The sequence below is a fragment of the Vipera berus genome, assembly GCF_964194415.1.
Source record: "Vipera berus genome assembly, chromosome: 5".
In the NCBI taxonomy this organism is placed as follows: domain Eukaryota; kingdom Metazoa; phylum Chordata; class Lepidosauria; order Squamata; family Viperidae; genus Vipera; species Vipera berus.
This window is the reverse complement of record NC_138207.1, coordinates 45,807,234-45,834,941: the sequence shown is the minus strand read 5'-3', so window position 1 is coordinate 45,834,941 and position 27,708 is coordinate 45,807,234. Positions and strand designations below refer to the sequence as shown.

The 27,708-nt window shown below is 44.2% G+C and overlaps 1 protein-coding gene across 1 annotated transcript; it reads right to left on the bottom strand.

Moving 5' to 3' along the window:
* Positions 1-10,825: 10,825 nt before the first annotated feature.
* PYROXD2 (pyridine nucleotide-disulphide oxidoreductase domain 2) lies at positions 10,826-27,147 on the bottom strand (the record flags this gene model as incomplete). Its single annotated transcript, XM_081328559.1, has 16 exons — positions 10,826-12,059; positions 12,319-12,439; positions 12,733-12,839; positions 13,450-13,604; positions 15,494-15,650; positions 16,472-16,544; positions 17,574-17,708; positions 17,981-18,122; positions 18,557-18,654; positions 18,902-18,963; positions 19,901-20,054; positions 20,208-20,363; positions 21,627-21,700; positions 21,787-21,880; positions 22,094-22,113; positions 26,700-27,147. The coding sequence occupies 16 exons, from the start codon at positions 27,145-27,147 to the stop codon at positions 11,989-11,991; spliced, it is 2,067 nt and encodes a 688-aa protein (XP_081184685.1). The 3' UTR covers positions 10,826-11,988.
* Between the last annotated feature and the right edge of the window lie 561 nt (positions 27,148-27,708).

Below are 27,708 nucleotides of genomic sequence, written 5' to 3'. Positions count from 1 at the left end.
CACCCTTTTTATCCGCGGCATCCGCCCTTCGGCTCTGGCTCCTGCACGAATCTGGGCAGGGCGGGCGAGCGCCTCACAGTACCCGAGAGGGCGCCTCCCCCAGAGGGTTGAAAAAGGTGCCCCCCGGCCCGTCTGCTTTGGGGTATTCCCGGGCTGGGTTCTTCCCCCTCCCCGCCCAACGCCCCAAAGGAACCGCAGAACCTCAACGATAAAGCAATCCTATATCTCCTTATCGGGGGAGGGGGGGTTCAGGGGTGGGGTTCACCTGTTGGGTTTCTGCAGTACTTGAAAAACGTTAGCAGCAGGAAGGACAAAGAGGCATTTTGCAAAAGGAAAGGGTAGGAGCAACGTTGGGTGGGAGGGACGGTTCACATTTCAGGGATGGAAGATTTGGACGATCCAGGTTCCCCGGTGGGTGGCCGGGATCTCATGGAGTAATCAAGCCATCAGAAGTACAAAATGGATTGCGAAAGGCTAGTGCAAGGTTAGAGGATGAAGGCGAGATGGCCTTCAGAGTCGTAGCATAGACGTAGCTATCAGATGTGAGCTGCTGAAATCTAGATAACCACCAGAGGACGGGAAACGCTACCGTAGTGATTTCTGTACCTTTTTGCTGCCACCTAATGGTCATTTGGATCCTTACATCTCTGATTTGTTGGAGCCGGTGAAGTGCTTCTTTGTAGATCTAGAATGCACCCAAAGACTGTCCAGTGCTTTGCATTATGGTCTGAACTCCAGATCTCCAACTGCAACCCAATAACAGAGGATGAAAGTTGTTTTCAAAAACATGTGGAGTGTCGTGTTCCTCTATAATCTTATCTATGGCTACAGTCCTCCGTTTGTAGTAGTTACCTATGGTTGTCCATTCCCACTATCACCACCACCATCTGCTTTTCTGGTGACTTACAATGTAATGCAAATTTAGTCTGTTTGTTATATTATTGCTCACTGGATTAATTTAGTGCCACCGAATTTATGTAAACACAGCTATACTTATTTTCACTTAATAAAGAAAGAGTCCTTCAGTCACTGGTCACAGATTTTTCTTTTCAAATTATATCTTCTCTCACAACTAGTACACAATAGGTATATCTGAAATAAGTGTGAACTATTATGGATTTGTTTTTGTTTTCTCATGAATATCAAATGTGCACACTCTATAGCATAGCAATGATAGTTGTACTTCTGGGGAAATTGGAGATTGGTCACTAGACAGCTAAGAGCCACTAAATAAGGGATCTGAAAACACCACTATTCTTTTTAGTTCTTTATGCTGTTGTATGAACAACTCATCTTCAACAACAATAAAAATTAATCGCAATCTGTACCACAATCAATCTTGAAAAGAATTATTATTCCGCTGAAAGGAGTGGCTATCATTTGAACCATGGTTTGCACTTCTCAATCCATGACATCTTGTCTGTATTTGTTCTGGATGAAGCTTTTTTTCTTTTTAAATGCACTGAGAAAAACTTGAAGAAAGGAAAATATAGACAGCTCTGTCATCTCCAATCCAATTAGAGCCTGTTTTGCCTTACATAGAACCTGTTTAGAATAAGAAGAGGCCATCATGCTATCCTTCAGATATTTTAGCCTCCCTGTTCATTCAGCCTTATCCAGAAAGGCCAGTTCAAGGAATTACATGAGTTATATTCCAAAACATCTGTAGGCTACCAGATTGCCTACCATTCCTTTAGTGCATGTACTGCTGATACTATCATTTCCAATGGTACCAACAGGAAACAGCTCTGAAATAGCTGTCCAAGCAAAACAAGCAACCCAGCAATTTTTGGCAGACTTATGGGAGATAAAGTCATCAGCAACCATCGGAATATTTTGGTTGTGTTTGGGTTAGTATCATGGGCAATAATTGGATATTCCCATGATGTTACTGAGATGTCACAAATGAATCCTAGCGTTAAGCAGAGCTTTTAAATGTCTTGCTGACATAAACTAATTTGCCTACGAGGACTGGAATTCTCCTTAATTGGTGTTTTAAAAAATGTCTATCCCACCCACAGCAAATATGCCTCTGGAAAATATGGTTAATTTCCCCTAATCTTCAGTTTCTAGGGGATAGTAGCATTATTGGGTGCAACAAATATTTTTAACCTACTAAGAATATGTGTGGTTCAGTGGCAAAATGTAAACTTTGGATGCAGAATATTCCAGGTTCGGCTGCTATAATTTTTTGTAGGCATGTTCAAGACTCTTCTCAGATTGTCAGAGAGCTACTCTCAGTTAATGCTAACTGTGGGTAAATGTGTCTTGTAAACATGAATACACTTAAATTCTTTTTGCACTGAGGGATTATCTAGTTATCCTGCCCTAAATGAAGCCCTCAATTTCAGGTCTGACATTTTGCTTTAATGGCATCGCTGCCTACTCTCTTAAGGTTGTTCTCTTTTTAGGATCAGGCAGATGATCAGGCTGTACCCACTACGTAGCTCTCAACCTGCTAGATGAGTCAGTCTTGCTTCGTATTCCTTGCCCTTGATTTCGTCCCACAGCTCCCTGTAATCCAGTTCCACCTTTGCTATGATTTGTTGGACTGCTGACTCCTCCAAGTAGCAACACAGTCACAGCACCTCCTGGACACCTGCTACTGGCTCACATTCTGTGGTCTCATCCTGGCAGTAGCTGCTCCCTCCCCTTTGCCCAGTGGAGCAACGAGCAGTAAACAGGAAGCTTGTTGCCTTGGCTGTCGCCCGCATCCCAGGCAAAAATGTGCTAGTGGCAACTGCCTGTTTGCTTATAAATTAAAGAGTAGGTTGCTGACATGAAGAGCCGGACAGAGGTGTGTGTGGGGGAGAGAGCCTCAAAATAGCCCTGAGCTCATCATTCTGGCAAGTCCTTCTCTCTCTCTTTTCAGGGAAAGACCCATCTGGGTTGAACCAGGCTATTTTTTACCAGTCCCAAACTGTGCTCTCCAGCTTGATTTCCCATAAACGGAGTTAGCCCCACCCATCTGCAGGGCCCAGATGAGAAAAGATGCCTCACACAGGATGAACCCAGGGAACTTCTTGACTACTTTCCTGGTGAAGCCTCGGGGGCTTCTCGTGTCAAGCCAGAGACTGGCCACACAGAGCTCTCTCTGCTTCTCCCTCCAGCACATGCCCTATGAATAAATGATGTCAGGGGACTTAGCAATTGCCAAAGTACCAGACTGTGTTGCTATGACCGAGAGCAGGCAAATTATGAACGATGGGGCAGACTGAATCAGGAGAAGAGCTGTTGCCTTCCCAAGAACACTGGAAGGGCAACTTGTTTTCAGGCCACAGTGTCAACTCTGGAGAGATTTGCCAGGGCAAACCAGTGCATGGAGATTTGTAAATATTATGGTTCCCTGTCCTGATCGACCTGAGCCAGCATATTTCTTATAATCAGAGGCCCAACCTCTAGGTGTGATTTGAAGCATGGAAAAAATAAAGTACATGAATCAAGTTCAAAATGACACTTTAATGTACTGTAACTGCTTTCACTTCATCTCTTATTTATCCAAATAAAATTTGTTTAACACAACCTTATCCAAATTGGCATCTTTCAAATGAGACTGCAGTCCCCAGAATTCCTGGGCTGAGTTAGCATGATTAAGTTAGTAACTTATATTTAAATTGGGGGGGGGAATCGAGGAATGCAAACAGGATCTATTTCTTTGCAAGTTAAGGAATTCCAAACTCAGTTCTCTCTCTGTCCCTAATATAACCTTTGAAAATTCTGAGACAAGTTAGACTAAATGCAACTAATTGGTCCAATATTACTTTGAGAGCTTTAATACTAATTTGAGATTTGATCCATAGTCTTTCAAGTCTTGGCCATATTTCTCCTGATCTTATGTCCAAAAAGTTTGACTTTTTGAATAAACTAGGAGAATAATATAAATAAAGGAAGATGTTTATTTAGGAATATAAAGACATCTAAAATTATAAACACTAATTCTATGCTCAAGTAAACTAATTTCAAAGATAGAAAACAAACCAAATAAGATTGACATTCAAGAAGATAGAAGTTATGAACATGTTTGTATAACATTTTTTTCTCCTCTTAGAATGAGAGGAATTTTGTCCACTGCTGAGTTAAATTGCTTTCCATCCATCCTTGAATCTCTAGCATAAATCCAGCATAAAATTATACCCCATTGCTGATCTCCATCTTGCCTCTAGTGTGTCTATGTCAAATAATGTTGTCCTAATTATGTACTGTATATGTAGTGCAGGCTAGGCAAAAGTGATGGCTGGGCTTTGCTATCCTCCGTTTTAATATGTCATCACACAGGGAAAATCATCTGCCAATCAGGGCACTGCAGCAGAAATTGACTGGGTCCAGCACCAGGATTTTGCCAGGATCTCCAGACGGCATCATCTGTTGCTCCCTCCTAAGCTCCGTTCTGTCATAATAAAATTGGAAAAAAAACCAAAAATATCACAGATGGAGTTTTTGGCAGAGGTTTAAGGGAAAATTACATTTATTTGAAATTTATTTCTCCCTTCTCTCCTTTTTTACATAGTAACCATACCTTTGTATTCTGGAAGTGAATGCAGAAGGGGGAAAGAGAGAGGGCATTATTTCACTCTTCCTGTTTCAGCCTGTTATGCTATTTCATGTTATACTATTTGGGCAGCAGCAACATATCAAGTAAGCTTCATGTTTTGTGTCCAGAGAGCAATTGGCAGAAGTATCCAGATCATGAACCAGCAGAAAAGGGAAACACCTGCATCAGTCTGGATAATAAGCTCTTTCTAATCAATTATTCTACTATTCACCTTACTTTGCTTCCATGTCATAACTGGAGAATTGTAATAGAAAGAACACACCTTAAGGATGCTGCTGGACAGTATTAGAACCAAGGGGAAAACACTACTTTAGCACTAGTACAGTACAGTTAAGACTGACTTAAGCCAGCCTCGCTGATGGACTGGGGAACAAGATGAAGGCAACATGATGGGGATGAGTAAGAATGACTGTTATCAAGGAATGACTATCAAGTACAAGTAGAGGAAGAATTTCTAAGTTCAGGTGTATTCACTGAACGTAAAAGAAAGTCGTTTTCTGAAAAAGTGGAAGGTTTCCCCCCCCTTGGAGATCCATACATATCTTGCAGCACCTTGTTCTTCAACTAAACATATTTGAGGGGGAGGGAAGCAATTAAGAATAAGAATTATGGCGCAGCAGCAGGAAACTGGGGAGTGGGATGAGGTTAATCTTTTTTCCCCACATTGATGCCTTATTCCAATTTCCTCCCTTCCTCATGCTATTTATTTGGGAGAACATCAATCATAGTGATACTTTCAACAAGCTCTACTTTTCTCCCTTCTTAGAGCCAAGAGCCCAGGGATAAGGCCTGGATGAAGGTTGTGGAAAGAGACTGGGCATTCATCTGTAGCCTCTCTCAGATCAGGGAGAGAGATTGGGGGTTCGGATATCAATTTACTCACAACGTGACTTGTTTGGACTTGCTGTTAAGAGCTGGTATCAACAGCTTGCACATTTTAGCTGCGCTCTAAAACAATATTGCTTATGACTCAAATGGTTGCCAAGAGCAGACCTGCACCAAGTATCATGAAGGAACAAGGGGGCTTTCAAGTGTATGGCTCAGATCGGAAACTTGGTTTCAATATCAGAATTGAATCCCCCATCTTCCCCAAATAAGGTAACATTCTGCTTTCTCTCAGGCGTCCTAGTTGAGAATATGGGGGAGCCACTTACAAGCTCATTGTGCCACACATTGCTATGCCCAAGCATTCCCTAGGAGTTATGTTGAGACCCTTCCCCTTTCTGCTTTCGAGCAAGGTCTTCAGATCTTCCATAATCAAGACGCTCCTTTTCAACCGCTTCCCTTCCCTCCCAGATACTCTCTGAATAATGATTTTAACTCTTTTCCTTCGTTTTACTTTTTATTGTTACAAGTACCCTAAGGATAGAACGGCAAGGCATTAATCACATAAATAATCAATCCCTATCAACCTTCTCTCTCATTTCTTAGAAATAGTGATCTAGCACTAATCTAGCATTAACAGGTAGAAAACAAGGGCCAAATGTCTTTGCCAAGAGGAATGGCAAAGCATTACAAAGAAAAGTAAATCTTGCTTCCTCCCCACGCCCCAAAACAAGCCAGGTTTGCGACTTTGATCCCGTTCATAAAGAGCAGACATGCCTGCACCAATGCACATGCAAAGGAAATATCTTGGGGGGTCTAAGTAACCTATGGAGTTCTGTCACCCCCACTGACTTAGTCCACTTAATTTTTCAGGCAGGGTATAAACGAGCCTCTTTCCTCCCCGTCTCTCTTCGTCAAATGTTCTGCAGAAGGACGACCTGACTGGGCACACTGGTCACCCCACCGATCGCCAGGATTGATTTGGCTGCGCTCCCCAGTTAGAACCTCCAAACAAGCTCAGAGGCTTGCACGGAAGATCTACTGGGAGGATCAAGAGATCCTCCTGCTTAATGAGATTTGCCGTCTGTCTTTCACTGGCTCAATTTTGCCGTGCATGGCGAGATCTCTCAGGCTTTGAAGGAGAAAAACGACTGCTCCGGGACGGTCCTCCGATCGGAAACGTCGAGCCAGAGATTAAAGCTGGATTTGTCCTTCCAGGAAGGCGGGGAGCCGCTGACAAGGGCGAAGTTGCTCTTGCTTTCCTCCGGCACCGATTTCTGGCCTCTCTCCGGCCTTCTGCGCGATCCCCCGACAGCCCCGCGGCCTCTTCTGCCCCGCGGCGGCCTGCGGGGGCGGGAGGCCGCCCCTTAACGCGATCGCCTGGACCCAGGGCCATTCGCCCGGCCGACGTGGCAATGCCGGGAGGAACAGGCCCTCCTCCGCCTTCCGAGCGCCAAGCCCGGGGCGAGCACGTGTCAGGCCCTCGGCTCGGGATGCATCCTGCGGTTTAGCCAGGGGAGCAGTTCAGGCGGCGCTAAAAACAGCTCAGGCGGGAGCTATTCTCAGCCCGTCAATATTTATATAGCTGTCTCAGGTGCAGCCCCCTCGCTCCAGGGAAGCTTTTATTTCGGGGCTGGTGGGAGTTCCAGCGATGGGGCGAAGCGTCACACGGCGGAAATGGCTTCGAGGCCGAGCCACAGGGTAGGAGCCCCTTGTTTCAACGAGGAAAAGTGAGGGGGCGAGGGTGGGCCGCTTGCGCCCGTCCTTCCAGTCGACGAAGGGAAAATGGGCAGAGGCTGAGGGGCGGGAAAGAGCCCCAGGGCCAGAAGCCGAGAAGGGGCTCATATCCTACGTTGCCTCTCACACAGGACCCAGCCCTAGCTCTCTTTCACTGCTGTCTCCAAAGGTGCTCTTTAACGCAGCGTTTCTCAAAAAGTGTCAGCTTCCAAGACGTGTGGACTTCAACTCCCAGAATTTCTGAGCCATAAATTTGAGAAAGCATGTTTAAAAGTGTGCTGCCCGTGATTAGTAGCCTAATCCTCCAGAAATGTGGCCAGTCTCCCTTGAACACAATATATATTGGCAGCCATTACCACATCTGATTACAGTGAATTCCACACTTTTATTGTGCTGCATAAAGGAGGACTTTCATTTATTAGTTACGGACTTACTGCATTTATTTTTAAGGAGTGATCCTGCTTGCTAAATTATGATCATAAAAAAACTACATTCTCTCCCTTTTTTCCTTATTATAGATTAATTCCTGCGTATATTCCTCTAATCTGCTGACTCTGGAAACCGCTTAGAGAGGGCTAAAGCACTGTAAAGCGGTATATAAATCTAAGTGCTATTGCTAATCTGCCTTCTTTTGCATCCTTTCTGGCAGCAGGCTGGGCTGCTGTTTGATTGGCAGAGAGGGGTAGCTTGGAAAGTGTTCTCTTCCATTAGAAACCACGCATTATCCCAGAGTAATATTGTAGTTTTCAAGCACTTTTCGTAAGTGTCGAGGCTGCAGGTTCACCCGCCTTTTTGTCATAGACTGTGGCTCAATCTGATCCAGTTCTTATCTCCAGAGTAACAATTTCCTTCCTGACAGAAGCTGAGGGTAAGAAAACTTCTAACCCTTTGCGCCCCTGCTTTTTATTTGTCAACCGGAAATGCTGCATAAGAAGCCATCTGTATTCATATCCATCTTTCTATGAAGCATTTCTGGATAATGTTAAACATTTATGTGCAAACCTATGACTCTTCTCTGCCATCATCACTGCAATCAGAGGAGGTCAAACACATGAGAACCCCTTCAACCTGAAGCAGAATGCCAGGACAGTCTCTTGAGATTGGAAGAAACCTGGCAGATACAATATGGATAATCTCTGGTGTGTAAACAAACTAATACTGCTTTTAATTTTTATTCATTGCCCCTGGCGAAAGACACTGTGCCCCCCCTTCTAAATGGCATGTGCAAATAAGAAGTCTCAAGAAATACACAAGGGGATGAAAAACCAGGAAGAACCTTTTGTTTTCAATCTGCTGAGTGAGATGACCAAGGAACTCTGGCTGCACTCATGAAACTCACTTAAATTGGTTAATTCATTTTATACGTTGGCACAATATATAAAGTACCCCAAATGGCTGGATTTACACAGCATGTTAAGCCACAAGGAAACCTCACCAATGTTAAAATTTGCCAGCTTTTACATGATGTGCAAATGCAGTTATTTAAAGCTTTAACTGACCTGGCTAAGCATGTTGTACAAACACAGCAGCGAGTTCCATCAGCCAGTCTGATTTGGAAAGGAAGGCACAGGGAAATAATTGCTGCTGTCAGCTGTCTTCTTAAGCAGCTTCTGCAGAAAACAGCATGGCCTTTTTGCTTCTAAAGGGAGGCAAAATTCCTGCAGTGTGCTCTTTGCATTGCTGTGGCTGCCTTTTTCAGCCTTTCCGGTAGTCAGCTAAGAAGCTTCTGCAAATGCAGTTTAACAACAAACCATGACATCAAAATAGCAACACAGGGATACAAATATGACATGTATTTGCCTCAGGATGCTTGATGCAAATAGAAAGTTCCATGGTTTATGTGATTACATCATCTCTCCCTCTCCTGGGATGCTGATGGCAGGTAGGGCAAAATGAAACACCTTAATAAATCACGTAGGTCTGTCTCCATGTCTTGATGAAACTGACTTGCCCAGGCCTGTTCTAGTCCTCTCTTATGCTAGTGTTTACGGCAAGAACAGAGAGATCATGGCTGAAAAATAAAGTTAATGTGGAAGTTCTGGATTCAGCTCTTGGCATCTGTAAGGGCTCAAGTCAAAGACAACGAAAAAGATGCCAGAAACCCTGGAGAGTTACAGCCAGAAGAGGTGGAGAGTGACAATTCAACCTAGTGTATATTTCCTTAGGATATTAAGATTTTCATCTTCATGGGCTGACACTGAAGGCAAAAGGAAAATATATTTAGAGAATGAACTTGAACATTGCTATGCTTTATAAATCATGACTCAGGGTTTGTCATACTCTGAACTAACCAGTTATGTAATTACTAAACCATCATTAGTCAACTTATGGCTTAGCAATCTGTGTAAACACATCTTTTCTGGGAATTGTACTGAAAACTGGATTTTGCCTTTAACTTAGGACATCAGCACCAACTATTATTATCCATTATAAATGTTTCCATTGTTAGCATGTTCTGTTTATGGACAAGTGGCAATGGCAGATGACCCATGTTTTAGCTTCAGGCTAGGCCAGATCCTATATGTCCATCATTATTAGACACCTTGTTGCAAGCTAGATGCTGTGGACACAGCACTGCCAGATTCTACCAGTAATACCAAAATAGCTGTGCAAAAAGTAAACATAACACCAACAAATGAGAAATACAGCTGCATTAGTAAGGCTATGGAACTGTATTAGAATAGGGCTACTCTGTACTTGCTCTTTTAAACCCCCTAAATTTAAGTAGCAATGCTTCCCTCTTGTGGCCATCTTTGGTCTAGCCAAGAAAGGAGTTGCACAGACTTTGTGGTCTCTTGGATTATGATGAAATATAGTAACCTGTGTGAAGCATGACCTTAGAAGCTGTGCCATATAAGTTGTGTGACTCTATCCACTTTTAGTTTATTCAATTAACTGTGATTAAACTAATCACGTCTTAGCAGAAAAGTGAAGGCCAGTTTTTGATTCTTTTCACTGTGCTATTTGTTCTGGGTTCAATTCAGCTCTGAAAGGTTCCTCTGCTAAAGCATCCATTCTTGACTAGATACCACACGAGATGATTCCTATGGGATGTGATATAAAAGCAGGGCCCTTTACAATGTTCATATAAATGAACATTTACAAGAAAAGCTAATTGTTCCCGCACTAATTCCTGTAACTGCAGCTACTGCAATGCACAGCATTGCGGGGGGGGGGGGGGGACCTTAACAAGAAAATATTCCCTCCCAATGTGAACCAGCAGTGGTAATACATAGGGAATAGTTGTATGGGTTGCATTACAACTGAGACAGGATATTTGGGGTTGACAATGTTTGGGAAGTAGAAGGCTCTATTTATTTTATGTAATATGCTTCATCATTTCATATGATGTCTCAGAAATTATGTGGCTTTATATAACAATCTTGTCAGACTTTGATAATTTCCTTCGTGGAAAAATCTACCAGCTATTGCTGCATACAACTTGCATTTACTTCAGTTGATGTTTGTGCCAGTTCCTAAGGAAGCCACATCAAAATGAATGGCTGTTGCTCATAAACTGCAGTTGAGAAAGAGTAACATGAGGCCACTGGCAGCCCCATCTACAAACACCATAACCAGCATTGTCTGCGCTCGCTTTGAATCCAGCAGCCAGTGATTGATGTGCTCCCATAAAACAAGAGAAATATTACAGTATTACAAAAGACGATTGGGGAAAGGAAGGTGTTTTTCAAACATTTTATTAATCTCTGGGTATTTTCTAGTAGGGAATGATTTTATAATCAGTTCTTCATATAAAACGCATTCATCATATACAGGGAGGGAAGTTACTGACATTCCTTATTGTGTCAACACATTTTGCTTGCAATCTATGTGTAAGCTGAGGTGGAGTATTAGATTTAAACTGATTTATTCGCACGGAGTTCAATGGAATGGAATGGATAGCAGCCAAGTGTTCTAGCCCCGATGCTTTGTGACTGAGATTAGCTGGTGCAGAAAATCCAACCGAGGCCGAATCAGCAAGGGCAGCTGGCTTCTGGCCACTTCCTGCCTGGATTTGCAGTCAGATTGCAGAGAGGTGTTTGCAAGCAGCTGCTTTTTGCTAGTGAGAAATATGACTCTTTTGGACTCTGGCTCAGTCAGGCATATCTGGCTTTGGATGGGGAGCACAAGGTTAGATGACATGCATGGCAGTAGACTCTCCTTAACCCTCTGCTGAGGTGATACTGTAACAACCTGGCCTTGGTTCTGATCTTCTGGAAAGCTTGACTCATCATCTAAGTTATAAGCTGGTTCTCAGGAGCAGCGTTTCAGAATGGCTGTATTTTCACAGGTCAAGAAGCAAAAAGCAAGATAAATAGTACACCTGGGAGTTTTGGAACAAAAGAAATTGCTAAAGAGCAGTCCAAGACAATCTGAACTAACGAACCTCAGTACAGTTGGATTATTCAGCTGGAGAGAAAGCTAGCCCAAGGGGTTTCCTTCACTCATGACTCTGAATGTTCCTCTAACTATAGAAAAAAGAGCAGTGTGCATCCCTTCAATGGTCCAAAGAAGAGGAATAAGTTGTGGAACAAGACAGAGGGACAAAATCCAGATTAAATAATACAATATGAGAAGTACGTTAGTTGGTTATAAGGTCAAAATAGATCTCCAGAAAAGCTCAGCTACTGTGTTCATAGCATGCTTTGTATCCTACATGAAACAGCAGTGGCTATTACTTGTTTAGTGATCATGCTACTCCAGGATAAATGTATCACAGTGGTATATTGAGTAATTTGTGATGAAAAAATATGAGAAGATGCTAGTAGAACAGGCTTCCAAATGCCAGATAAGAGAGTTCATTTCAAAGGCTTGGACTGGAGAATGCCAGATTTCTCTCCTTTTGAGCCAATGCAATAAATCGTCCTACTGGTTCACAGATTCTTGAAGTCCTCCAAGGCTACTCTAGCAGCATTGCGTCCCACTGCTCCCATTACACCTCCTCCTGGGAAGTAAATTGAGGCATTGAAGGAAGAAAGAGGTTTGACTACAACAGTAAAATGGCAGTACTCTCAGAAATATTTGTGATTGACAGGCAGGCCCGAACAAATGACCCCCAACTCATTCAACCCAACTAGCAGCCTCTTCTAGGATTATATTGTAGAAATGCAGCTTCCCATAATGACACTATGAGCAAACACATTTTATGTCTTTTTTTATTGCAGTCTTGCATATACTACTCACACTACCCCTCCCAGACATACCCGGATGAGCACCACTTCCACAGAGGTATAGGCCTTGGATTGGAGACTGGTAACTGGAGTAAGCTGGCACCGGTCGGGCAAAATATAACTGATCCAAAGACATAGCTCCATGGAATATATTCTGAAAGCCAGAGGCAGTGTCAAATGAGATATTGCTGAAGAGAGAGGGCTCCTTGTCCATTTCCCAGCATAAAGACAGGGAATAGCTATCCTGTGGCACTCAAAATTCTAAGAATAGCAGATAGGATAGATTTCCAAGACCATTTTACAGTCAAAGGCAGGAAAGGATCAAAAAATTTCCTTATTTGTCAAAGGAGCCTTCAGAGGGTGGATGGATTTTAGGCAAGGCTGCTGTGAAAATTAAGATATATAGTCTCCTAAATTGATAGGGAGTGATTCTCAGTAAATACATACCCCACCAGGTAGACCAAAGATCTTCTCAATGTCTGGAGGTGTTAAAACATCTACACCAATGATGGATGCCTTGAACCCAGGTGCGTAGGCTTCAACACTGTCAAATACTACAGAAAGAAAAGACATCTGATAGAGACCGTAAATCAGGAGTAGAACAGAACTCCCCAAAATTCATCTCTGATATGTCCAGGTTGAACTGGAGAACCTCTACCTTTAATCTTGGAATCTCCTCCCAGTTACTGTTGAAGACACTTAAACAGTTGGATTCATGGTCTGATATAGCATAAGGCAGTCTTGTCATTGGCCAAATAGAATGAAAATACTTGGTTCAAGGCAAATCAAACATCATTTATCTAGGTGGCCCCCCAACCAGGTTGGAATGCAAACCTTCAAGAACATAAAGCTACGGATGCTCTGTAATTTAAATCATCCTTCAGTTGCTGCTAGGCTTCTGTTCATTCCAAGAACTTCCCTTGTTCATCATGGAAATGCACACGGCTGTTCTCAGAGGTTATCTCTGCGTACTGAAACTGCAACTAAGAGCAATATATCCTTCTAAAAGAGCAAGGGAATTAACATTTTGTCAAGGATATAGTGATAAGGTTTGCATGAATACAAAGGGGGGAGGGGATATTCTCGCAAATGGAAGATAACTCCTTAGGTAAATGCAAGATTTATCCTTTATACCAAGATTACTCCCTGCCAGGGTTTAGGTACCTCGATTGGCATAGTCCTCACGGTCACGGGGGTCCCACTGTTTTTCTTCAGCAAGCAAATAGGGGGTGTATTGGGTAAAAAGTGAAATCACATGGCAGCCTGAGGGAGCCAAGGTCGGATCCAAGACCGATGGAATGCACATCTCAATCATGGGCCTAAACAACAAGAAAGAAGTACATTTCGCCAGGACCTGAAAACCTGGCTTTTCGATCTATCAGGCCTGGACTGAAGGGGTTTTAGCTTTTTAATATTGTTTTAATTGTTGGGCTTTAATTAATTTAATTCATTTTAATTTTATATTATCTTTTTATATATATGCTGCCCTGTAAACCGCTCTGAGTCCTTCGGGAATAGGGCGGTATAGAAAACTAAAATAAAATAAAAAAATAAAAAATAAAAAACCTGCAACTCTTATCCCCAGAGTCGCTGGCTGATAGTTCTCTTTCTGTGGCTGCTAAGATCATGCTTCAGTTTGGCCGTAATACAATCCTGCCAGCAGCTTGTAACAGAAGGGAACTAAATGAGGAACTTGGCCCCAAGCCAAGAAGATAGCCCAAACCTTAAAACAAATCTTTTGAGAAGAGCTAAAGTCTGCTGAAGGATAACATATCTGGACAAAGTCTTACTTATTTCATAGTATGTACTGACTTTGCAAACCTCACTGAAAACAATATACATAAATCCAGAGGTGAACAAGAAGTAGCACTCCAGTTCTTGCAGAATGTCAACTTCTAGCATCATCTTTAAACTAGTTGGGGTTGCTGGGAATTGAAATTCAGCAATATAGGGGGGGGGAAATCACCCATTCCTAGCAAATGCTAGTAGCAAATTCAGCTCTTCTGACCAATAGAAGGGGAAATCAGAAGGAAATTGGTCAGATGGCAGATTAAACAGAAAATATTGGTCAAGATTGGTCATTTTATTGATCCTGGGTCCCTTTTGCTATTCTCATAAAACCAAGAAAATACAAATTTGAAAAAGGCAGGGTTTTTTTATAGATAACAGATATCTTATTTGGAGTATATGATTCCCAGCATAAGGCCTAAAATTCCCATTTTATTTATTATGGGATTTAAAAAGTATATTATAACTTAATGTAATTCCACATACAATTTGTTTGGGAGTAGGCCTCAGTAATTCCATGAACTTAATTCTAGTGAGTAAACAAGTATATAATTGGGCTATTAATTTCCTTTCTTCACAAAACAGATTGAGTGCCAAGGTGAATTATTATTCCGGATTTTAAATGGTATTGTGCACTTAAAACTGTTGAATAAATGATAATACTGAGAGATGGGGAAAACAGAAAACACCAGCAAACTCTTTGTTGTTGCAAAGAGATGGCACTAGAAGATCAAACCAGCAATGCAGAATGTGCATCTAAATTAGAATTTCTGCACTACATTCAAACAGGAACAAAAGCCTGACAAATGTTGCAGTGTCTAAAATAGCTAATGAAACTGTGTAGATGCATGCTTATGTAGGACGTTCACAGTCATATAATTATACCAGAAAAGAATCTTGACAATATCTGTTTGTTTTGCTACAAAATGAGCCTTCACTCATTAGACTAAGATCAGATCATGGCAAGGGCTTTAGAGTAGGAACTCTGGAGAAATGAAATTTGTGTTAACAATTTAAGTCTGTGCTCTCAAGTGTAGGAAAATTGGATGTTTAACTGAAAGGCACTGCCAGATTGAGTACTAGGAAGGCTACTTAAAAGGGTAGCTGGGAACAGGTCCAACCAGAAAACTTTTAAATATGCATTAGGTAAGAATCTCATATATCAGAACTGGGCTGACTTCATTCTCTTCTGTAGCTGTTATCGTTACTCGACAGGGTAAGAAAAGGTAGCTTATAAAGTTGTCTCCCCAAAGCTAAGAAGACCTCAGTTTATACAACTCTCAATTACCAGTCTTTGCCATGTTAGTTGGGAATTATAGGACCTGGAATCTTAACATTACTGGAAATATCCAGGGCTTTTTTTTTGGGTGGATGCTCCATCTCCAACTCTATTGAAGCCACTCAGAATTGCTGATCATACCTTCTAGAAGGCCTCCCGTTGCAAGCATCTTCAAAGGCCTGGTGCAAGGCACAGGTGTTTTCACAGTTGAGATGGATGGAGCATTGATGGTGAGGCAAGGGGTTGTTGCTGGTGGTGTTTGAGACTGCCAGAAAATTGGGCAACCGATCCACAGCCACTGAGGATATGGGCAGTAAAAGTTGATGTCATAAATAATGCAAGGCAGTAGGATAAATTTTAGTTCTCCAGATATTTTAACACAACATTCAGGAATTTGCTCACAACAGAAGTTCACAACAGAATATAGAAAAATAAATCATTTATTGCAGATAAAACGGAAGCCATACTTTGCAGAATACCTACCCAATGCAACAGAAATCAAACCCTACATAATTTCTATATTAGGGTTTAAACTCAAAGCCTTTTGCTCCTACCTTTTCAAGTCTACAAAAATTTTGCTGCTTCCTTCTCCGCTTTGAGATTGGGGCAGCTGTTCAGTGTTTACAAAAGTGTCCTGTCTAGCCTGAGAGCCATTGGTTCCCACTTTGTCAGCATTTTCTTTAAATTACCAGCCTCCTAAATTTGCTGGGGGAGGCAAATAAAAATAGATTTCCAATTATCTGGGCAATTGAGTTGGAAGAACAAAATATAATTCAGAAAAAATAAATCAACAGGCTGCTATGAGAAGGAAGGAAAGAGAAGGTTCCCCAAAACTCTTTGAATGATTGAACAATACAAAACATTGGGAGGCGGGGGCATCTTTTTTTATATATTTGCTTTTTTTTATTCTTCATCCCAGGTCTTTAGTATTATCCAATCTGAAGAACAGACCAAAATTTGTTATCGGTTCTGTAATGTTTCAGTTGGTCCTATTAAATTTACCCAGTTACAGATAGGAAGGCAGCTCTGCCTGTTATGCACAGGACCATGGAAATTATTGTACCACTAAGAACCTTTACATGGAAGCTTCTCACCTATTCACTGCCTTACAGTTCTCACCATTGATCTTGGTCACTGGAGAGCGTGTGTCGAACTGTGAGATTCTCTGTATAAATTCCAAGGGCAGATGCTCCTAGAAAGAAGAAACACAGATGCTTGGTTTTGAAGCAAAATGGAAACTAGTTTGGAGTTTAACTGACCAAACTCATTTGTCTCATTCTTTGTATTATTTATGGTTAAGTGCCCATACCTCAGGTTGGACAATTCATTGACAGAGAATAAGGACATTATGCCAGAGAATATGATGCCCCTAGTCAGTACAATACAATACAATTGGAAGATTGATATTTAATATGAAATCAATCCAGTTTTTTTTTAAAAAAACTATCAATACACAACAATAGAACCAGAACAATGTTTCTTAAATTTCACTTTCTTAAGATTCCTTTGGCACTCTTTAGATATGCCAGGCATTAGGTAGGAATTATTTATTTATTTTTATTTTATTTTATTTTAATTCCATTTATATCCCGCCCTTCCCCGAAGACTCAGGGCGGCTTACAAGCTTAGCAGTAGCCTTCATTCTATGTATATGCCTGCTTGTTAGGGCTTTCACACACACCCTAAGCGGCATTATTACAAAGTCAGCTTAATTGCCCCCAACAATCTGGGTCCTCATTTTACCTACCTCGGAAGGATGGAAGGCTGAGTCAACCTTGAGCCTGGTGGGATGCGAACCTGCACTAATTGCAGGCAGCTGGTGTTACTTAAGGAGGCATTAGCCCACTGCTCCACCAAGGCAGTTATGGAACAGGAAGATAGAGAAAGCTATACTGGGAGCACATGACTTAGACCTCTCCCCCCCCCCTTTTCTTCTGGAAAACCTTCCTCTTTCCAAACAGTATTTATCAGTCTTTCTCTTATATGGATCGAAGGAACTCTCAACAATCTTATTTGCCTGAGAATCCATTGTCTTCTAGACAAATTATACTCCCAGCCTTATGGGTCCTTGTTGAAAGAGCTGCCAACTAGAACACAAATAAATCCAAGTTCTAGGCACCTGGTTTTTTAAGAGAAGGAAAAAAATAAGGATAATGGTGATGGTTTTCTAACAAATCTTCCTGAGGCCTTCTTCCCTGTTTTGTCGGAAAGCTAAACATACTTGTGGAGTCAACTCCAAAAAGGTGTGACGTGGAGATGCATTGGACAGTACCAAGCGACTCTTCACTTCAGTTCCATCCTGGAGGCAAACTCCTTGAACCTTCTTATCAGAACTCAGGAGAATCTGGGAAACTGCCTGAGGAGTAAAAAAAAAATTGTAATCAGCAAATAAATATGGGTTCTCACGTGATTAGTAAAAACTGCCCACTTAACTGGTGGTAGAAGGGATCCTGACTTCAGGCTGTCCCCTCCATAAAGAAACCAAAGTTTGAGTATCTGTGTCTTGTCCTGTGGTTCAAACAGAACCCCGTGTGCATTTGCTACCTCTTGTTCCATTGTCCTTTGTCACTGTCTACTTTCCAGGAGGAGTTTTTGACACTCGGATCAAGATTTGATAAATCTACTCACCTTGTCAGTAAAGATCTCAGCTCCAAATGTAGTTGCAGCACGAGCCAAGGCCCCAGAAAGTGCCCCCATGCCACCAGACACATAACCCCAGGCACCTTTACGCCCCTCTACTCCTCCCATGACATGGTGCAGCAGAACATACCTAGGAGAAAAACCCAAAATTAGGGACTGCCAAGCAGTATTATGAAGGCTGCAATTGTATTTTTAATGTAGATGTTGGCCAGCAGCTTGTCTCAGACTTTACGGATACCTTTTTCAATGCAAGTCTTCTGCCTCAAATGCAACTTAGTCTTTATAACCGTATGCATTACAGTAATTGTGTGCATTATAACAGTTTCAGTCTCCAAGGGCTTAGAAAAATGTAGAGTATTATAGAGATAAAATGTTATGATGCTTGGTATAACTTATTAGCTATTTTTCCTTGTGTCCAGCAGTGCTGGTACATAGATTGCTATTGATTGCCAACAAGATATAAAGGCTAGGAATGAATATGAAATGATGAGAAATGGTATGTGAAGATAGGAGGCAAAGGTTAAGTTGGAGGATGGCAATAAGTATTAAGAACAATATTATTACCCACTGCCTGGTGTGTGTGGACCAGCCATGGCACCAATCACTGCATCGGTGGCCAATGTTGCTTTTAAGGGTTCTGATTCAAACCAGAAATCCAAAATCTGCAAGAAGAGACTCAGAAACAAGTCTTGTACGGAACCCCTGAAGGAATCTATACATTCCTGTGACCGACAGGTGCTGGGCTAATCCCAGTGCCCTCTTACAGTTCAAATTAAAGTTATCCAAAATTCATTACTGAGCATCTAATGAATTATGGAGATAGCAGTTATACAGTTAAAAAGTTGTGCAAACAACCCCCCTCCCCATTTCACTGGAAGCTTCCTGATCAGGTTGGCCAATGCCATTCACCTTGGAAATGGGAGCTGTGAGAACCTCATAATACTCTGGAAGTTGTTTTCCCAAAGCAAATCCTGGGAAAGAAGAAAATAAAGTTATTGTTCACCCCACCAGAGTTGCTTTTATGAAATGGACAGCTATAGAAAATGTGATTCATGCCTTTCAAATATAGAACAAAAAGGAAACTACTCTAGTTAACCATCCCACCCAGAGACTTACAGCTTCAGAAGATCCCCAATAAAAGATCACACCAGGAAAGCTCCTTTCCCCTCTCTCTCTGTTTGCTCATCTTCCACTGCTGCTCATAAACAGCTTATATGCCCTGGATGCTGCTTAAGCACTTACAGGTTTACATTTCTTGGTTAGCACACCTTCCACAAAAAGCCTTCACAAAGTCCTCCAGAGGTTATTATGTTAGTGCCAATTCTCTTGGAAATGTTGGTTTCAATAGTCTAATTTAAGGAAGATGCAAAGTAATCTTAACTAATCTAGCACAGTCTTCATTCTTGCAGGTCTATTCTTTGGGCATTAGTGCACACACATATGAGTATAAATTAAGTGTGCAAATGAGTGAAGCCCTCAATTCACCAGCCAATGTAGTTTCCAAGAGCTATATGGTGGTTTTGTTGTTCCAAGATAGAAACAAGTAACCTTTTGGTTTTGGGGTTAGATAAGGTTACACATGTGGGAAAGGCTAGGTTTTATTTTAAGGCCAATGCTAGTATTCATGTGTTTCCTTCTCAAAATTGTTGGAAACTGGGTGCCACGCTTTAGTGAACATGAACAGAAATTCTTTAAGGGCTGCAAAAATCTAGGCTTTATATTTGGCCTTGGGATCCCCGTTACTCCTTCTTACTTACAACAAGCTAAGAGGAGAGACTGTTAATTCAAGTATAAAGTGTATAGGACTGGGTGTGATTCTAATCATCTACGTAATCCAACACAACAACCACTGAAGAGAAATCTGGGTACATATCACAAATGGCAGGACCTGGGCCACCTGTCTCTCACCTGCACAGAACAGGGCTTTCAACCCTGCCAAGGCCCTGAATCGCTGATGCAAGGAGCCCTGGGTGAGTGCAGCTACATCCATTGGACAGATATCAAGTAGAGGATCAATGGCTGTCACCAAGCGGTTCATGAAGGCCTCATACTTGGGAAAAGCCTGCAAAGGTAAAGGAAGAGAAACTACGCAGTTTAGAGTCATTTCTAGAGCAAGCCCAAGCACTCACAAATGGTTTTTTTTTTGCATCATATGACTGTGACATGTTCTACACTCCTTACCCCTCTGCCTCCAGGATCAGCCCTCCCCAAATACCTGGGCATCCTTTAGTGAGAACTGGGAAATCTGTCTCTGTGTCTCAGCCATGCTGCTCCCCAGCAACAGCGAGCGAGGAACCTTCCTGCTCTGACTTTTCTCCAGGATTGGAGTGAAGGAATAGGGGTCACGCAGCAGCACTTTTAAGCCATGTTTCTGCAAGACAGAATTATCACACACATGCAGTAGGGAGATTTGTGTACAGTGCTCAGACATATGGGTGGCTATGCCAAAACATATGCTACACAATGGTCGTAGAATGACCCTTTCCTAGCATACAGTAGAAGAATGATTTCTTTACACCACTAACAACTGTACAAAGGGCCACCAGCTAATTTAGGCTGCAGTCTTAAATATGTTTATATATGGAGTAAACTCCATTAAGTATAGTGGGACTTAATTCCAGGTAAACTCCTCAACCAGGCTCCCTTTTTAAACCTATTATCTGTTGGTTTCTGATTTCAGGAATTTGCCTCTTTGATTATTGGAATTTTAATCAAATTTATGTATCATATATACTATATATTACACACACACACCCATTTCACAAAAGGCAACTCTGAGCAGCAAACAACAATCAGATAAAATAAATAACAAAAATGTCCAAAAAACCTTATTAACAAATATCATAAAAGTATCATAAAAGTAAAAAATACAAACAAGAGAGGGAAGAGGAAAACAATGGAGCCATCTGAGGCAAGTCTCCAATTGCCTGGGAACCCTAGGCCTGGTAACCTAGTCAAAACCTCCGGAATGACCATCTTATCCCACTGGGATTGGCTTGCCTCACCTGTGCTAGCAGAGGAGGCATGCTGCAGGTCCTGTCAGCCCAAGTATTCAGGCTGGCAGGATCCAGGAGAAGGGCCTTCTCTGCCATTGCATCAGCCCTCTGGAATATTGTCCCCCCCCAGTGAGGTCAGCTCCAACCCTCCTGACCTTCCATAAGAGCCTAAAGACCTGGCTCTGCTAGTTAGCTTGCAGCTCCAATTGGGGGGGGGCATCACAGTGGAGATCCTTGATAGATTAACAGAACCTACCTCCCCCCCATACTGCTCCTGCCTCCCTGTTTGGCTTTTTGTATTAACTTTTTTATTCTTTTTAGTTTATAGTTTTCCTTTATGATTGTAAACCTCCCAGAATTACCTTGAGGCAAGACAGGAGGCCAATAAATTTTACAAATAAATAAATGTCAAAAGGGATGGAGCTAATCTAAATTCAGGGGGAACAAGAATGTTCCATAAGGCAGGTGCTACAGCAGAGAAGGCACATCTCCTGGGATTCCACCAAATGAAGGTCTCCAGTCAATGGTAGATCTGGTATCAGTATATAACAGCTTTCAGGGGAAAAAAGCACAATTTGGAAAAAAGCTATCAAACAATACCAAGCATTTCCTAAGGCTACCCAAAGCACAATCCATACCTTCAACTCCAGGTCAGTGTAAATCTGGGGTCTCAGCAGACTGAGCAGGTAAGAGGCTCTGGAGAAGTGAAAGCCTGCAGAATAGTGGAAATCAGGTGAACCAAGGAACAGAAGTTTATATGTTTGGGAAAGGAAAGTATTGGGTCAGTTTAACTCTTACCTGGTATGATTTCTTCAGTGACTGCAGCGCCTCCCACAATGTATCTTCTCTCCAGCACTACTGTTTTCAACCCTCCCTTTTGCAGATAAGCAGCCTGGGGATGCAGTGAGTGTTAACTTGGTCCTGAATAGTCCCACCTGCTGCTTTCCAAGAATCCTTGCTGCAGAAACTCATAATTGTAAGACCAAATACTGTATCCCCAGCAAAGAACAGATTCTCTCCCCAAGTACAAATTAAGCACCTGGGACCTGTTCTAGAAATTGTCAAATGTAAGCGGCTACCTCTTCTCAGTACCCTCCATACTTACAGCCACTAGTCCATTGTGTCCTGTAAAGAGATATCCCAGAATGAAAAAGCTACTTATCATATGCTTCTTCTTACATAGGTGCAAATATTTTATTGATACCAGCATTTTTGTCACCCCTCTCAACCCTGAAAGGGTCCTCAAGGGAAAACTTTCATTTGAAAAGTTAAAATATAACTTATAATACAATTAAGAACAGGTGATACAAAAATTTAAAATCAGCAGTGGGACTGCAATGCAAGTGGATTGCCATGCCTAGCCACCCCCAGCCAGCATGGTCAGTGATGAAGATGCTGGGAATTATAATTCTGTAGTATCGAAACCAGTATTTCTCAACCTTGGCAATTTTAAGACAGGTAGATTTTACTCCCAGAATTCCCCAGCCAGCATGCTGGAGAAACACTGATCTAACTGATCAGAGATTTAATTTTAATTTAATTTAATTTATTATCATTTCTATACCGCCCTTCTCCCGAAGGACTCAGGGCGGTGTACAGGGCAAGAATAAAACACAGAAATTTACAAAAATTAAAAAATAATTAAATGCATGCCCGATTAAAATACAATTGATACATAATAAAAACCCCAATAAAAATGATAAAAAACCCCACCAATCCCCCCTCAGGCCAGGCCGGCTTGCTCGAACAAGTATGTTTTCAGATCGCGGCGAAAGGAGCGCAGATCGGGCGCCGTCCGGAGCTCAACCGGTAACTGGTTCCATAGCTCCGGGGCGCCCACAGAGAAGGATCTCCCCCTGGGGGCCACCAGACGGCATTCTCTGACCGGTGGCACCCTGAGGAGGCCCTCTCTGTGGGAACGCACAGGGCGCAGGGAGCTTGATGCCGGCAGCAGATGTTCCCTGAGGTACTCCGGCCCCATGCCATGGAGGGCTTTGAACGCCATTACTAGCACCTTGAATCTCACCCGGAAGACAACTGGCAACCAATGCAGCTCACGGAGCAGAGGTGTCACGTGGGAGTATCGGGAAACTCCCAACACAACTCTCGCGGCTGCATTCTGTACCAGTTGGAGCCTCCGGGTGGTCCTCAAGGGAAGCCCCATGTAGAGGGCGTTGCAGTAGTCTAGACGAGAGGTCACGAGCGCGTGAGTGACCGTGCATAAATCATCCCGGCTTAGATAGGGCCGCAACTGGCGCACCAGGCGAACCTGGGCGAAAGCCCCCCTAGTCACGGCCACCATGTGATCTTCCAAGGTAAGCCGCGAATCTAGGAGGACTCCCAAGTTGCGAGCCCTATCTACGGGGGGTAATAATTCACCCCCCATAGAAAGAGATGGAATATCCGAATAGACCCGGGATGAAGGTATGCAAAGCCACTCGGTCTTGTCGGGGTTGAGTTGAAGTCTGTTCCTCCCCATCCAGACCCGAACCGCCTCCAGGCAACGGGACATCACGTTGAGGGCATCACTGGGGTGGTTTGGGGTAGAAAGAAAAAGCTGGGTATCATCAGCGTACTGATGATACCCAACTCCAAAGCCACGAATGATCTCACCCAGCGGTTTCATATAGATGTTGAACAGGAGAGGCGAGAGGACCGACCCCTGAGGAACTCCACAAACGAGAGACCTCGCGGTCGACCTCTGCCCTCCTGTCAACACCGACTGCGAGCGTCCCTGGAGATAGGAGGAGAACCACTGTAAAACCGTGCCTCCCACTCCCAATCCCCTGAGACGCCGCAGCAGGATACCATGGTCGATGGTATCGAAAGCCGCTGAGAGGTCCAATAGGACTAGAACAGAGGAATGACCCCTGTCCCGAGCCCTCCAGAGATCATTCACCAGCGCGACCAATGCCGTCTCCGTGCTGTGCCCGGGCCTGAAACCCGATTGGTACGGGTCTAGATAATCCGCTTCATCCAGGACCAAAGGGAGCTGGTGCGCCACCACACTCTCAACAACCTTCGCAAGAAAGCGAAGGTTGGAGACCGGACGAAAGTTGTTCAATACAGCTGGGTCCAAGGCAGGCTTCTTGAGGAGGGGCCTCACCACCGCCTCTTTCAAGACGGCAGGGAAGCTACCCTCACTCAAAGAAGCTGATATAACTGCCTGGAACCAGCTGCGTGTCCTCTCCCGGGCTGCATAAGTCAGCCAGGAAGGGCACGGGTCCAATAAACATGTGGTGGAGCTCAGTCTCCCCATAATCCTGTCCACTTCCTCCGGAGTCACAGAATCAAACTCCTCCCAAGTGATATCGACAAGACCACCCGCGTCCTGATCGCCAGACTCTGCCCAGTCGGAGTCCAGACCGGTCCGAATCCGAGTGATTTTGTCCGACAGATAATTGTTAAACTCCTCGGCACGACCCTGCAAGGGTTCCTCCCTCACCTCCTGATTAAGGAGGGAGCGAGTCACCCTAAACAGAGCGGCCGGGCGATTATCTGCGGACGCGATAAGGGTAGCGAAGTGATTAGACCTCGCCACCCTTATCGCAGCGAGATAAGACCTAATATGGGTTCTTAGTCACAATCGGTCGGATTCGGATCGGCTGGACCTCCAACCGCTCTCTAGGCCCCGTCTCCGGCGCTTCATCTCCCGGAGCTCCGCGGAGAACCATGGAGCTCGACGGGATCTGCATCGGGTCAGGGGCCGCAAGGGTACAACTCAGTCAAGAGCCTCAGTGGCTGCCCTTTCCCAAGCTTCCACTAAGGCATCTGCCGAGCTGTGAGTGGGGGAGGCAGGTGGGGACCCCAGCGCTGCCTGGAATCTCGCGGAATCCATTAAGCGTCTGGGGCGGTACCATCTAACTGGTTCCACACACCCACGGCGGGGGGTGGCAAAACGGAAGACCAGCCGCAGGAGATGATGATCGGTCCATGACAGGGGCATAATAATTGGGGAGCCCCCACCAAGATCATCTAACCACCGCCCAGATAAGAAAACTAGGTCAAGGGTGTGGCCTCCCTCATGAGTCGGTCCTGAAATTACTTGCGTCAGGTCCATGGCCGTCATGGAAGCCATGAACTCCCGAGCCAACTCAGATGATCCTCCCAGAGATGGTAGATTGAAGTCCCCCAAAACTATAAGTTTCGGGAACTCAACCACCAACCCAGAGAGGACATCGAGAAGCTCAGGCAGGGCTGCTGCTGCGTGACTAGGCGAAAGGTACACCAGCAGCAAGCCCAACTGCGCACCAGGGCCGCATCTCAAGAAGAGAGACTCACAACCGACTATCTGCGGAACGGTGGCCTCCCGCGGAGCTAAGGTCTCCCTCATAACAACAGCCACTCCCCCACCCCTACCCTGAGCCCGAGGCCGGTGTAGCACCCGGAAACCAGGTGGGCAGAGATCAGCCAGAGGAATACCGCCCTCTGGGCCCAACCAAGTCTCCGTGATGCAAGCCAGGTCCGCCTGCTCACCCTCGACCAAGTCACGGACGAGAGGAGCTTTATTAACGACAGACCTGGCATTCAGGTACACCAGCCGGAGCTCAGGAGGCTGCACATCCTCACTCCCGGGACCTCGGGGTAGAACAAGAGGGTCGGAACGCCTCACCGCTTGCAAGTAGCGGAGAGGCCTTCCCTGGAGTCGATACGGCCCTCTGTTCCTGCACCTGCTGCCATTCCCTAACGTCGTGGGAATAGGCATTCCCACGACTTGCCCTGGAGCCCCGGGGGCGACCGACCTCCGCTCCTCCCCTCCGCGATCAATCCCGGCCCTGGCCTGAACAATGGTTGCTGGACTGCCCCCCATATCCGAACAACCAAAAGAAGTTCCCACCCCCCTCCCTAACCTCCTAAAAAATTTAACCAAAAAACTAACCAGGGGCCTCCTATTTGGCTTATATCGGAGGCCCCTACCCATGCCCAGCCATCTCTCAGGGTCCCAACACTCGGGCCCTTCATCAAGAGAAGGTGTAAAAAGTAAGGCGGGTCGCTCCCAGGATGGGGGGGCCCCCCTGAGAGCGTATAAAGTCGTGCTCGAATAAGTCAGACGCATGATCTTAACAAGTCCGACAAAAAAAACAGCAAGGCAGACCAGATCAAACTCAACATGGGATTGCTGATCCCTGTATATGTTTGGCACAGAATTAGAGTAAGTCTCCAAATTAATGCTTGATTGCATTAATCCTTTCAAAGATTTTTCTTAGCAACTATAATGAGGTGGCTTTCTGACATTTCAGTCCAGTCCTGACCTTTTAAATGACCAAAAGTGACTCTGCTTAATTGAGATCAGCCAAGGTTGCTAAGATGCTATACCTAAAGAGCAGTACAGAACTCCAGATAAAATATGCAATGTTGGCAAACAGCAGCACTTGGATGGGAGACTATTAGAAAAATACCTGGGAAGCAGAAAAACATCCTTGGCAAACTAAGTCCATTCTGTTGTCAAGATAACTGCAGGAGTCAAGGAGGCCCCCAGGAAGCTTTACTTTTTAAAGGGCAACAGGACTGCACGGCCCCCAGTTTCTAATTTAAAACTTCAGCGCTTCATCTTTCCACCTCAAGGAAGCCTCTTGACGCCAAAATACTGTAGACATTGACTCCGAGTCAAGGCAATTCTACCAAGGCAGTGGACCATTTCCATATCTGGCCATGGGGAGCCTCCTTTGCTCCCGCATGTGTTAAATGGGCTCCATTCCTCTGACGCTCACCTGCCCCGATCACGACAGCATCGTACTCCCGCTTCAAAGAGGCTGCAGGCCGCGATTGGTTTGCCCTGCAGCCCCCCCAAATCCAGCGAATGCCGGTCGGGCCCAGGCGGCGATAGTGCCTGCTTGCCATTTCACACGTACTCAACTTTGCATTTCGGATCGCACTTTCGGGCGAAGGAACAGGGGAGGTCCTACCAGCCTTTCGGGAAGGCGGGGGAGAGGAGGGAGGGGGGAGTGTCCGGAAACCGTCCCGAATGCACAAGCCAGAGGTATAGAGGGGAGAGTCGTCGCTTAAATCTTTCCGTGTCGCCGTGCTTCCCGGCGAAACAGGACGAAAGCTATTTGTAACACAATCCAAAGCAGAGCTGCTTCCCAGCTCGAGGCAAATCAGTTTGGTGCCTGATGCAGAGCATGTCAGAAACTTCTTTCGCCCCTTCCAGCAATGCATAGTAATTAATTAAGGGAATGGATGATTAAGGAGTCTCTTTCCAAGACAGGCGACCTCCTAAAACCTTTCGCGCTCTGGAAGTGTGACATGACCAGGAAAGTGTATTCTCAAAAGCGTTTTAGGTACCCACCCACGGGGGCTTTTCCTTGACCTGGGACCCTTCTCTTTCCCCCACGGGCCTACTCAGCTTCTAGATTTTCCAGCTAGTACGTACAACACCCTGAAGGAAGGCTGTTTTCAAGGGACAGAGAAAGCCCTTTAGGGTGAACTTAACTAAGTGGCAGAAAAGGTGATGTACAATGCACATATTAACATCAAATCAAAATCTTGAGAGCCTTTGCTTGCAACCAGGCAGAACACGACCTGATTCAGGCAGAACTGGAGCATAGCTCGCTCCTGTTTCTCGGCAGTGCAGATCACACGCACACCCCACCCCCAAAGCTGGATAATCACAGCCATTGCCAACATTGCAGGCAGCTGAGATTAAGAGGGCTTCCAGTCAAGCGTTTAAAGAAATAATTAACTTCTGATATCTATTGGTATAATTACATCTTCCACTCG